This window comes from Phalacrocorax aristotelis, chromosome 1 (assembly GCF_949628215.1).
Source record: "Phalacrocorax aristotelis chromosome 1, bGulAri2.1, whole genome shotgun sequence".
NCBI classification, from domain to species: Eukaryota; Metazoa; Chordata; class Aves; order Suliformes; family Phalacrocoracidae; genus Phalacrocorax; species Phalacrocorax aristotelis.
Genome location: NC_134276.1, coordinates 177886206 through 177899082, shown reverse-complemented (window position 1 = coordinate 177899082; position 12877 = coordinate 177886206). Strand labels below are relative to the sequence as shown.

At 40.0% G+C, this 12877-nt stretch overlaps 1 protein-coding gene across 1 annotated transcript in view; it reads left to right on the top strand.

Annotated features, from left to right (window-relative positions):
- The window catches only part of TRHDE (thyrotropin releasing hormone degrading enzyme), a 216237-nt gene that overhangs the window by 156477 nt on the left and 46883 nt on the right, over positions 1-12877 (top strand). The window contains exon 10 of the mRNA XM_075080790.1: positions 6659-6747. Within this exon, the coding sequence (XP_074936891.1) occupies positions 6659-6747 (89 nt within the window). The remainder of the gene's footprint in view (positions 1-6658; positions 6748-12877) is intronic.

The window sequence follows — 12877 nt, the reverse complement described above, 5'->3', positions numbered from 1 at the left end:
GTAAGTGTACCAGATGAACAAGAAATGGATTCCCATCCCACAGAAATTTTCGACATATCAAAACATTTCCCAGTACTGAATCAGGGCAAAAATCAAAGCAAAAAATTGGGGAAGAAATTGGTTTAGAACATTCATTTCAATTCCATAATTTCAGTACCTTACATTTCAGTTTCACTCATTTTAACTTCTTCCTTCAATTAACTTGTATTTCAAGCTGAAATTAATTTTGAATCAACAAACTGGAAGTTTTTATTTAAATAGCAGTTATAAAATGTTTCAGCAGTACCTGTTTTAAATATTGTAGTTGAAAATCTGTGCTGAAGTCTCATCTTTCTTATGAGCAGCTTAGTTTTGAAAATTTGCCTTTTCAGTTGGAAAAGAAATGTTTCTTTGGGAATTGTAGGAGGTATCATTGTCAACATCAAGTGGATGGAGAGGCTCATTTAGTTCCTTGCACAGGTGACTGGTGCCATTGGAGGTGCCCTCAGGTATCTTGCTTGACCTTGTGCTGCCATTGCATGGGCAGGAGCATCCATAAGTGCTGTGCCATATCTTTTAGCCCCTGACAGATGTCTCGTGTACCCCATGGCAGCTCATTTGACACCACCTTGCACAACTGAATTTAGCCCAGAGAAATGAAGTCATAGAAGAGTAATGGCTGGGATTTCACCAGTGCCAGCTGATGGAAGATACATTATTTCTGGTTTTCCAACCAGGGATAATTGAGACAACTCACAACGTCATTTCTCAGCCTAGTAAGCTGTTTGAGAGTACATATAACTTTTGGTGTTCATCTTTTCTGAAAGTAGCTTTGCACTGGCAGGGATTAGGGAAAAAAGCATATGGCAAATAATTTGCCACATTCGACTTTATTGTCTTCATGTGATGCCACTGAACATACAGCCTGTGCATCCTCCTCTGATCTCATGTTCTACCTACAGTGGAACTCTGTTTCCCTGTGCAGTCAGCACATTTGAGCAGAGGGTTCTGTCTCCTAAGATCCCTCCCCACCTAAATAATTTTATGAATTATGTTCATGATTGCCACTACACTTTAAAATAATTATGCTTCTTATGTCCTGCTAAGAGGCAGATCACTTAATTTGCTTTTGTGCATACGATTTTAATTTTGCCCCTTATTCACCTGTTGTTAGATGAACAAAAAAACCCACGTTTTTTTTCTGAAGTCTGTACAATGTCTGTTCTTTTACCTTGTCATGGTTGTGCCCCTTTGATTTTCTAAGTATGTAATCAAAGACTATTAATAGATGTCTTCTATATCTAGACATATCTAGTCTCTTGTCATTTTAACTGTTCTTTATGTATTTTTGGAGGTCTAGCTTCCTCATTAATGATTTGTAAAGAAAGTAAACTATATTGGGATAATAGGGAAGATGTCAGTAATGAAATACAATCGAGAAATGAGAAAATGGTTGAATTTCTCAGTGGAGGGTGATAACTCATTAATTCTTGAGAAACCTGTGCTGAAATTTTCCTATTTAATGATTTAAAGGGCATGGAAGAGCAAGGTGACAGAGTTTTCTGGTAATAGGAGGTTTGTGAGGGTAGTAAAACCAAAAGTTAATTACCAAGATTACAGAATCATCTCTTAATGCTGATTGACGTGCTAATAAAATGACCAATGAAGCTTAATGTTGATAAATACAAAGGTGATACATGTGGGAAAGACAGTCCTAACTTAGATGCTCAGTGGTGGGTTCTGAAGAAACGGTTTTTTCTCAGGAAAGAGATCTTGAAGTTATGGTAGGTAATTTTCTGTAAACATCAGCTCAGTGTGCAGACACAGTCAAGCGAATAAATAGAACAGTAGGGATTTGTAGAAAAGGAGTGTATAAAGAGTATAAAGACTGTAGAAGAGAAAAGAATTATGCCACTCTTAATCCGTGATAGACAGGCCTTCAAAGCACAGAGGGCAGGTCTGGCTTTCTAACCTGGAAAAGAGTATAATAGATAGAAAAATTATAGAGGTGGACAATAAGAAGGATTAAGTATAGTTTCTGTATAAAGAACAGCAGGATGGATTAGGAGTCTTTAACCCAGAGGTCTGTAAAAGCAGAAAGATATAGAGAGGGATGTGGTTGTTCACATCCTCTCCCATTCAAAAAGCAGGTTAGCTAAGTTCTGCTGTGGTATTTTAAGTACAGATCTTCTGTCACTTTACATGAAGCTATCACATCACTTGTATACTCTATAATGCAGCCAAGGATAATAAGCTTCTGAATATTGAGCAGGTAATCTTCATTGTTCTGTGAGTAATGACAAAGAATAGCTGAACTTCTTTGTTTAGATTTGAATCCAGGGAGTAAGGAGAAACGTCACTGGAAGAACATGGTATTCAGTAGAGGCAGTGGGTGGAAGCTTGGCACATTAGGGTTACTGGAAGGATGAGTCTTGAAAATGTATGGGTTTACACCTCAGCGAAAACCTTCATTAATGTGAAAAAGTAGTTGAAAAGGTGTGCAAAATCTGAAACTCCAGGAACTTTGCCTTTCCTTTTTTAATGACCTGAGATCTTTGCTTTGTCAGCAGAGGAAAAAATCTACTGCTCTTTTTTTGGCTTTGCATAGCTTTTTACAAAGAAGTCAACTAATTGTTCCACTGAAAATACAATGTTACTACAACATTGCTGTTCATCAGAGGCAGAAGTGTGAGGCATCATGTTTGCTTAATACTTTATGGTCTAAGAATTTGCCTATGAAGGGATCTCAGTTCTTATTTATTAGAAGTCAAGGTGTAAGCAAGTACTCATCACAAATATGATCATTTTCTGATGGATACAAAGTACACTAATACTGGCTATGTAGTCATCATGTAATGCTCAAGACAAAAAAAAAATCTATATAATCCAATCACAGCATAATAGCTAGCTTCTAGTATTGCATGTACCTTGGCAGATGCAAGATTGTATTACCTTATCAAACAAGTCCCTCTGATTATTCTTTAAGCTGGACGGAGATGCTAACACACTTTGCTATTATGCATTGATGTGGTGCTACCAAAAAAAAAAAAGCACCAAAAGCATTCCCTTTAACTGCGCATGTCAACCTAAATTTAACTATTTCACATTAGCAGTTTCTCACTTGTAAATCAACAGTAAAAGTCTTATTTATACTACCTCTCAACAAGATGCCTCTTTCCTACATCTCCTTAAGACATTTATGACTGAACAATTTATGTACAGCACAATTCATATTTACCCTGTCTGTTCCAATTTTAGATCTCTCTCCTAATCCTCAGAGTTGGTTTCTTAAATTCCAGAAATAGTCCTTAGTTTCCCCACAATTAAGTGGTCTGCCTTTAGCTCCCTGTTAAGGTGATCAGCTTTGTATCCAGAGGGACATAATGTGCAGATCCCTCTGAAGCTCAGCAGCATCTCAGGCAGATTGGACACACAGTTTGTTAGCTCCGTTTCACCCAGGGACTGAGTGTGTGCTACTTGAACAGGCATCTGATTCCTGCAGACATATTCTTGAGGGTAGAAGGACCAAATAGGTTGTTTCAAGTCCTGCTGGCCCTCAAGGCTGGATTCTTATGTTCCCTGGAACTGATTTGTCGCAGCAGGCAGCAGATGGACAGGTAGAACAGGATGCTTCTTTCCATGGTCAAATACATAGAGAGAGCATACATGCTCCCAAGGTGTAAAGAATAAATCAAAGATGTGTGCTACTCCCAGACAAAGCAGGAGGAAAACAAGCAAGTGGGCCCTCTTCCTCTTTTCTCTGTAGAGTAGAAGAGTGAGATAGAAAAGTACAAAAATTTTGCTTCGTCCTAGTCACTCCCAGAGGACATAGTCCATATGGATCACTTGGAGGTGGTGTGTAGGAGACATCATCCTAATGAAAATTATTGAAAGGTGAGCCAGAGACATCTCCCTCCCATACAGATAGAAAAGTTAGCCACGGCTTCTTCTGCAACAGTGGCGGAAGTTTCACTGTGAATGAAGAGGACTAGAAGGGGAAAGCAGATAAACATCCAGAGAACAGCAGCAGTAAAAGGAAGCCTGTGGTTCAGCTGGTAAACCAATAACCATGAGATGAGATTTCAAGGTTCTGGAAGGTGCTGAGAACGTTAGTAGGTGTCTCATCTTGGGGAGATAAAAATTAAATCTACCAGTACCGATCTTCCCAACTAAATCCACGTGCGTTTTGATGAGGATGCATAGCTTACACAACTCCTATTCCACAGCTATCTCACCTTTCAGAGAAGGATCTGTCCTTATGTCAGTAGGATTTACCTTAATTGGAGGTAAAATAATAATATGAAGTAACATGAAAGTCTTCTTTGTATAGATATCACAATATACAGAATATCTACGAATCCCTTCTCAAAATAACAGGTGTCCGTGTATATGGTCATACACTTATATTTGTGTATGTTTTGTACGTTTATGTATGTGTTTAAATAAGCTACATAGGCAGCTCTCAGCATCTTTTAGTTTGCATTTTAACTTTTTCAGTAGGAGTTGATCTCGAGAGTCATAAAAATACCATGCAAATGCAGTTCTTTTTTTTTCATATACCAAAGTTCCTGTTCTTTCAAGTAATGTATGAGCTTTATGCTTAATTTTACCTCATTTTTCTCAATCACAGCTTGCCAGCAGCTTTTTCATTCTGGAGAGCTGAGTATTTAGAACTGGGTATGTTTTTAAAGATGACCTATTTCCTAGAGGGCTTTTTGGACAGACTCTAAAACACTTGTGGGTGTCTAGTAAGGTATAAAGTATCTAAGACAGTAGTGAATATTCTCTGGTGCATCACTTCGCAGCATCTCCTGACTGCCCTCACCTGTCGAACTCAGAAGTTACTGCTGCTGTAGCAGAAGCAACAGGGCACAATACACATTTTCACAGTCCACAATATTAGTTAAGCCAACAATGAAGGTAACTTTGTGTGAAGACCTCAGACTGAGAACTGGAGAAGCTAATGCACCAGTGGACTTCCTTTTCTGCTGGCTGTGCTATGGAGGGTGGTAACATCCAGCACAAGGAGTGGGCAGGCTGATAAAGGCAGTAGCATTTTCAAATGCCACAGCTTAATTATCCAAAAAGTGTCTGCCAGAGCATGGGCTAATGTGGAGCATGTCTTCTGTGCATGAGTAGGTCTAATAATTTTCCCAGCGTGTCATTACACCAACATCCAGAGAACCCAAAAATCACATGGGACCTTTTTTCTTCTCCCATATGGCAATAAATGCCATGTTTTCTTTCTAGTGTCACTCATAGCTCTTTCAGCTGTACAGTTTTCCAAAAATCACCCCCTCTGTGCTGAATTACTGCTGCACAGGCAAGTGTTTCCTGGCACATGCGGTTCTGTTCTGAGTGCAGCAAGCCCCTGTGCAAGCAGGGGGCTCTTTGCGAATGGGTGGGGAGCTGGGAGCTGTGCATGGCGGCAGGGCAGGGGCTTCTCCCTCCCCCAGCCCCCAAGTGAGGCCAGCAAGACAACCCTTGCAAGCCAGAACATGTTGACTGCGGTTGTGGCACATTTGGGTGGTGTCTGTAGCTCAGTGAGCAGGCTTCTGGGTAAAGCGGAAAGGAGCAAACCTAATTTTTTGTTAGTAGCATTGGCTAGTTTTGCAATGCTGTGTACTAGCAGGAGAGAAGCTGATGTAGACTTCAAGAACTTGCCCACACTCATCCTTGCACCATTTTAATGCAATCCGTCTAAAATGATACGCTTACCTGGTGTCGAAGTGGCAGGGTACAGTGATATCTAAGCTGGGGCCATTCTCTTGCCATGCTTAAATGCACACATACTCCCTAGACAAAAGTACCAGCTATACCATTACTGAGTGCTTCCCCTTGACTGGTGTACCAAATGACATGGCAGACCTGTGAGGGAAATGTCTGTTCTTTCACTGGCTGGTGAAATGATACTTTTGAGAGTTCAGGAATAGAGGTGATGATGAAGACCTGCAGGAATTCATCCTTTCCATCTCTCCCCTAAAAGATTGACTTCATAACGTTAATTTCTGTTTATTGAGATAAAGATGTTCTGTAAAAGTCTTGGGTAAATTATAACTTTTATTGTGAATGAGAAACAGTTTGTGATACCCTGAAAGGAACTTGGGGTCTGATTATACCAGCATATCTCCAAATCCACGTGTAACATGTTTTGTCCAGTTTGCATACATGTAAGAGATAATAAATGGTGGAAAGAAGTCCATCCTATATGTTTTTATAAACCAGCAGCTATGAAAGCCCTTCATAGCTTTTTAAGAAGTTGCTAGAAGAGTATATTATTTTTCAACTTTGGCGTCCCCATAAATCAAAGCATGTTTTACCTGGAGGTTCTTTTTTTCTAAGTAAATGTAAAAAAGTGTTCTTCCTTCTATGGGAAATCATTATTTCCTCTTATGTGAGTAATTTTGTTAAATTAGGAAAGCCTTGCAAAAAAGTCCTCGTGTGATGGTAGTGTGTGAAAAATGTACAACATAATTTAGGGTTTTTTTAAGATGAATGACTTTTTCATTGTTTTATTGCTAATAGCAAATGCATTTCAAAATCAAAGTAACTTGTTAGAATCCACATCTTACACTGCTACTGAAATTGTGTTTTGATTTCTTTGACATGCTCCCTGATTGCTATGAGAAGAATCAGTTCAGTATTTTTGTTCTTAGATTCCCCCTCCTTTGTCTTGCAGCTACTTGTGGCAGATTCCATTAACAATTGCAGTAGGAAATACGAGCCACATCTCATCAGAGGCAATTATATGGGTGTCTAACAAATCAGGTAAAAATAAACTTTCCTCCCAGTGGAATCTCATAAAGCATACTTGTGTTTTCCTCGCCTGTTTCTTTGGAATTGATCCTAGATAATTGTTCAGTTGCTCTGCACCCAGTTTTAGCTACTTGAAATGAATTACAAAAAAAGAAGAGTTGGGAAGGGAGGGAGGAGGAATGAAGGATGAGCAACAAGCAAGATTTATAATTATCGCAGAAGTTAGACAGTATAATGAAAAGGTTTTACATAGAAATGTGTACCTAAGTGCTTAGTATTTTATATTTAGCAACACATATCAAATCATTGATGAATGCAATTCACTTTATTGATTGGTGAAAATTAAATGTAATATTTTTATAGCAAAACATATGATGAGTATGACTTAGTAAATGCAAAGTATTTAGAATTCTGGCATTTTTAAATCCAATCCATATTCTGGACCAGGGCTAAAATATGTTTACTGTCCTTAAAAAGTTTCCTTATTGACCTATCAAAGTATTTCTTTTCTCTGTTAGCTAACCAGATGCTGAACCTCAAAAGTGCATTATGCTGCTTACTACTTAATGTCTCGCTCCTCAGTTCCTACATGATCATAACAGCTGTTGTCCTGAGTACAGCTAGGGTTAGATACCAGTGGTTTTTAATCACCTAAAAAAGGAATCTCACCATAGGAATTTCATGAAATATTTCTCTATTTCATTGGCAGTTTATGCTACGTCAGCTGACAGTTTTGGACTGGAACTGAAGAGTGAGGGAAGAAATGTGGAGACTTGAATAGAATGGTGATATGGAAGGGAAAAGAAGGATCTATGCATCCCCTCGACACATGGGCTGTAGGGGGAGAACTGACCCCTTCTTGTAAAATTAGAAGGGTGTAGAGATTTCCCTCTGATAGAAATTTAACTGGAGAGAGGAAGGAGTCAAACCTATGTGAGCCTGTGTTTTTTCCTTTTTTTTCTCTTTTACAACTCACTAAAAGATATCAGTCACATAGAGCTTAGCAGCCAGCAGGACTAGAATTAAATGGTGCACCATCAGTGGAAATCTGAATATCCCACCTTTCTAGTGGTATAAGGTATGTGTTTCTTTGCCCTGACCATTGGCAGCCTATCAGAACATAACATCTTTTATGGTGCTCCCATGATACAATGATCTAGAAATGTGCCTGGGACCGGCTCACTTTTCATACCTGGGAAACGCACTCTAATTAAAGCAAACAAATGCTGCCTCACTTTGCATAAATATATTGCATTGGGCATACTTCTTAATACTAACACCTCCAGAATACTTCAACACCTGTTTGCACTTTCAGAATCTGCCTTAATGACCTGTTTTACTTTTGCCCTTTAGGGCTTGATTGAACTCTCATTGAATTTAATAGAAAGATTCCCACTGAATTCAGGAAGAGTTGATCATCTCATCTCATCTCATCTCATCTCATCTCATCTCATCTCATCTTATCTCGTCTCATCTCATTAGGTTGTACAAGCATGCCTCCATCCCTTCACTCCTGCCTTGAAGGTTCAGTATATCACTATTACCTGCACAGTTGCTTCCTCATTGCCTTTTACTTGCAGAGTGCTGTGGAGGAACAAGTCCATAAAACCACCACCCACTCTTTAAAGATCTACTGCTCCTATCAGAATGCCTTCAAGAAATCAACAAATTAATGATGGCCAGTGTGAGCAATGAATTTTGGGTGGCTGCTATATAGAAATTAAAGAGGAACCTTTCTGAGTCATCAGTTTCCTGTGTGGTGAATCTGTGATCTATTGTCATTATCCTTGTCGTTCCTCATTACTTACTCACTCACTCACTCGCTGTGCCTCACTGAAAATGAGACTGTAAACTTATGACTACAGCAAGGATGTCCTCTTGCTTCTACTTACTGTTGTCAGCTCAGCTGGAGAATTCCTCAACATAAAAAAAGTCAGTAAGAACATCTGTGGATGTACTGAATGCATGATTCATTGTATGTGCTGTTATATGTTGGGGCCAGTATTTTGTGGTGCTCCTGGAGATTTTCTGAAGCTGGTATATTCATTTCATGGGGATGTGGGAGGGATTCTGAGACTGGAAAGGACGGTTTCCAGGTTTGGTTCTTGTGGATGGGAAGAATCCTGAAGACTTTCTGTTGTGCAGGGGACACAGTTCCATTGTTGTCTCAGCAAGTAGTCTGGGAATAACTCTGCAAGCTGGAGTTGAAACAAAGTACTACACAGGATATTTGGAAGATTGGGAGTGGTCACATTGTTCTTCAAGAGAGTGTAACTGAAAGCAGATGCTCAAATCAAATTTGGAGGAAATGCTGTTCATAAGGATGGTTTCCATGCCATCTTTATGAAGGAGCGGGCACTTCCTTCTTGTTCACTAAACTGCTGTGCTAAAGAAGTTTCCAGTGTAACCTGAAGAGTGGTTAGGAGATGAACAGCTGTCTGTTGGCTGTCATGTAAAACTGATCACATACCTCATTTCAGCTGCCAATAATGAAAAGGGTCCAAGTTAATGACTACCATTACGATATCTCGGCATATCACTTAAATTTTTCAATAACATTAACCTTGTCTGTGTGTTATCTGAGAGAAATAAAACCATGGAAGTTTTGAAATAGCTACTTATATTGCCATGAAGAAATATTCCTTTTTTGTGGTAGTTTAAATAGCAATCTCCGAGGGGATTACACCCCCTGTCTTGCAGTAGAGTTTATCAGGGATGGTTATTTGCTGATGGAAGAGTCTCTTCCTTCTTGTACATCCAGATGGACAAGAGAGAGAATTACTGATTTTTGCATCCTCTTTGCTACTGTGTCTGTGACCTCATCAAGGAGTTGTAGGATGCCAACTGGCATTTTCATGAAAAAGGGATAAGAGGCTGCTGTGCAGCCTTGTGAGAGCCACGGAATGCAGGATGCTTGGGTTGCTGCTCTCTACTCATCCTGGCTGTGTCTGGTTACATACTATAGTGAGGCATGGAGATCACTGGTTGTTCAATATGCTGAGCAGGATTATTCCAGACAGTTGCAGATCATCCCAACTGCTGGCAACAGAGCTCATTCCATCCACTCTTCACAACACCAAGGTGAACGAACACACTGGAAATTACAGCTATGCAATGTCTTTTTGAGATGTAATTCATTGTCCTTTGCAAAAATTCCTCTAGAGAGGACAGTGCCAGGCCTCAGGAACTTGTCTGAAAAAGTGCATAATCTCCAAAATGTTTCATGTGCTATGTAGCTCTTCACACCTCTTTGTGGAAAGTAGGTAGTTACAGTTTTGGAAGGTTTTCATTCTGCAAGTGTTTCTGCCAGCCACTCTTCTCCTTACCCAGTGAGCCATAGCATTTATGTAACCATTTTTCTGCTCATGAGTTCATATACCAGCCATCAGATGACTTACTGGCTCAGTTTGTCTGGGCATGTGAAATGGAGCTGTCTCTTTTGCTGACAGAGTGCTGCACAGATATGTGACCACCACCTTTTTCCCCATTCACTACCTGTAGCCATGGATGAGGCCTTTCTGGTTCAGGCGAGTGACAGCTATTAAACCTCTGAAAACGAAACCAGTCACAAAGGAGACATCTCATGATTAGCCTTCCTATCCATGCTGAGGTCAGAGACATCACACTAGGATGGCTGCAGTGCGTTTTGTGCTACAGTTTTGCAGGTCTGCTGAATGTTAAGATTCCACCAGCACTGTGGAAAGCATTGGTGTTACGAACTTCTGCTCTGTAATAGATCCAGGGCTTGTTTCTGTTTCGCCTAGATAAGCTGCCTCTTTTGTGGTCGCTGTAGTGACGTATGTACATAAAGTCCACGGTGTTTTGGGATCAGCCCAAAATCAGTAGTGGGTAAAAAGTCAAGAACCAGCTTTGAACTCAGCCTGTCCCCACAAAACGACTGCTTAGCAGGGCTTGCAGGAAGGTGTTGGCAATTGCTGCTGAAGGCATGCGATGTGTGGAAGCACAGGCTCACCTGTTGCATTTCTGCAAATCCAGGAGAAGTGACCTTAACCTGAAGTGAGGAGGTTTAGCTAGCATCCATTTCAAACAGGTGAGCAAGGCTTTGGACAAAGGCATACCTACCATTCCCTGAGCCTGATTGTTCTGGTGCTCAGGCTCCAGGTAGGAAACATCTCCATGCAACTCAGCAAGTGCTGTTGAACTGACTGATGCAGCTCTACAGTCTGCTTCCCTGCCCTTTCCATCCCCACCTCCTGTACCTTGACTGATTTGTTATGTCCCAGGGAAATACTCCTCTGATGGACTGACCTGCCTCTGGTAAAGTGGCTCCCATTCAGACTCCTCTTAATATCTCTATAGGATTGCCATGAGATGGGGGAAAGAAAGTTCAACAGGGCAATTGCCTTCCAAACAACAAGTCCCAACTTAGTACATGATGCCACCTCCTACTAGGTAATCTCTACTTTAACTGTAGGCCCCTTGAAAAGTCTGATTCCCCCCACGAAGTGTTTTGTAGAAGACAGCTGCTTCTGAGCTGGGGTTTGCTGGCTGCCCACTGGGGAATAAAGTTCTACTGCAGCATTAGAAAAATGCCCTTTCTTTTCCTTTCTGAGACTCAGCTGCTGAGCTTGACCCATGTTGCTTCCAGACTCCACTCTTTTACCTTTTAAAAGTAGGAAGAAGGGAAGCACTGTGAAGTATAATAAATGTATAGGTCCTGTTTTACAACTGTAGCCAGCCATAGTGAGGACCAGGGATACAAGACCTGCAATCCTGGCACTATTTTGACAGAATGAGGCAGAATCACTCCCCTTATCCCAACAGCTGAGCAAAGATCCTAACAGAAAACTGCTGCTTACATTGTATATCACCTTATACATTAGCAGTTCCATCATACAGGAATGTTAATGGATGGAAGGGTAGTCTGGGGAAAGAGTATGTTAGAACATGATCATATTTACTAATGGGCTACATTTATTGTGTTGTTCACTATACCAAAACATCTTTTTTTTCAACACAGAGCTATGACAACATGGCAAGTGAGATTGAAGGAATGTTTTCTTCTGTTTTGCCTTCTCCCTCTATGAAAAGTTTTTGAAAGAAGATTTGCAGAATTTCATTAAAGCCAATATCTTTTCACAAAATACTGTGATTGTGATGAATTTCCTCATGGAAATTTTCTTTGTCAGAAAATTTCTCTTGCTGTTGTTGGCATGAAATTGTGCTACTCTTATGCACTTATTTTTGCAGGAAAATGGAGTAAGTTCTCCCAGTAGGGATTCTGCCAGCGTAAACCAATATCCTAGTATGCGAGGGGTTGTATAAAATGAAGAGTTAAAATAACAACTGTGAGTCTGAACACTCAAAAAAGTAGTAGAACTGTGTTTAGCCCACGCTCTTATCAGCATTGGAGTAGTGTCTTGCAGAGGGGTGCCCTTTGCCGAGACCTCCCTCACAAGGTGCTCATGTTGCCGTGCGGAGGAGGAGGCTTCCATCATTCCTGCTGGTTTTGATGGAGTTGAAGTTGCTTGAGATCTGGGAGAGCTCAGAACTTCAAACCACGTGCAGTTGGCACCAGCTGGAGGACTGTCTCACACTTCCAGAGCAGAGAAAATGAGAATCAGACCCTAACTGATTTTCTTACTTCAAAACAAATGTCATAAAATTTAACTATTTCCTCCTAAATGTCTCCTATATGTATGTAGCAAAACTGGAAGCTTCAGAGCAGTGTTATTTTCTGAGGCATCCAGACAAAATATGACTATGGAAAAACACTTTCTGATGAAAGAAGAATAAAAAAAATCTCCCTTTAATCTCAAATACAACTGTATATGTATTTTAGATTGAATTTTAAGAGGTGAAATAAAACCAACAAAGATAAATTTCTTCCCAAATGAAATTGTTGTTGTTGTTTAGAAAGTCATTAATGGTTTAATACAGGGTTTAACACTGAATGACTACATTTTCCCTAACTATAATACTTTTAACAGGAAACCAATAAATGTGTTTGTGATAAGTGGAGAAATTGCCCAGGTGTATAGAAATTTTCAGTGCTGTAATCACCAAAAGAAAGAATTTCTTTTATAGGAAGGCATGAGAATCAGCAGACTCAGACATCAAATTCCAGTAAATTATATAGAACTATGTGTAACACAAGCATCAGGTAGTCCCTTAAAATAAC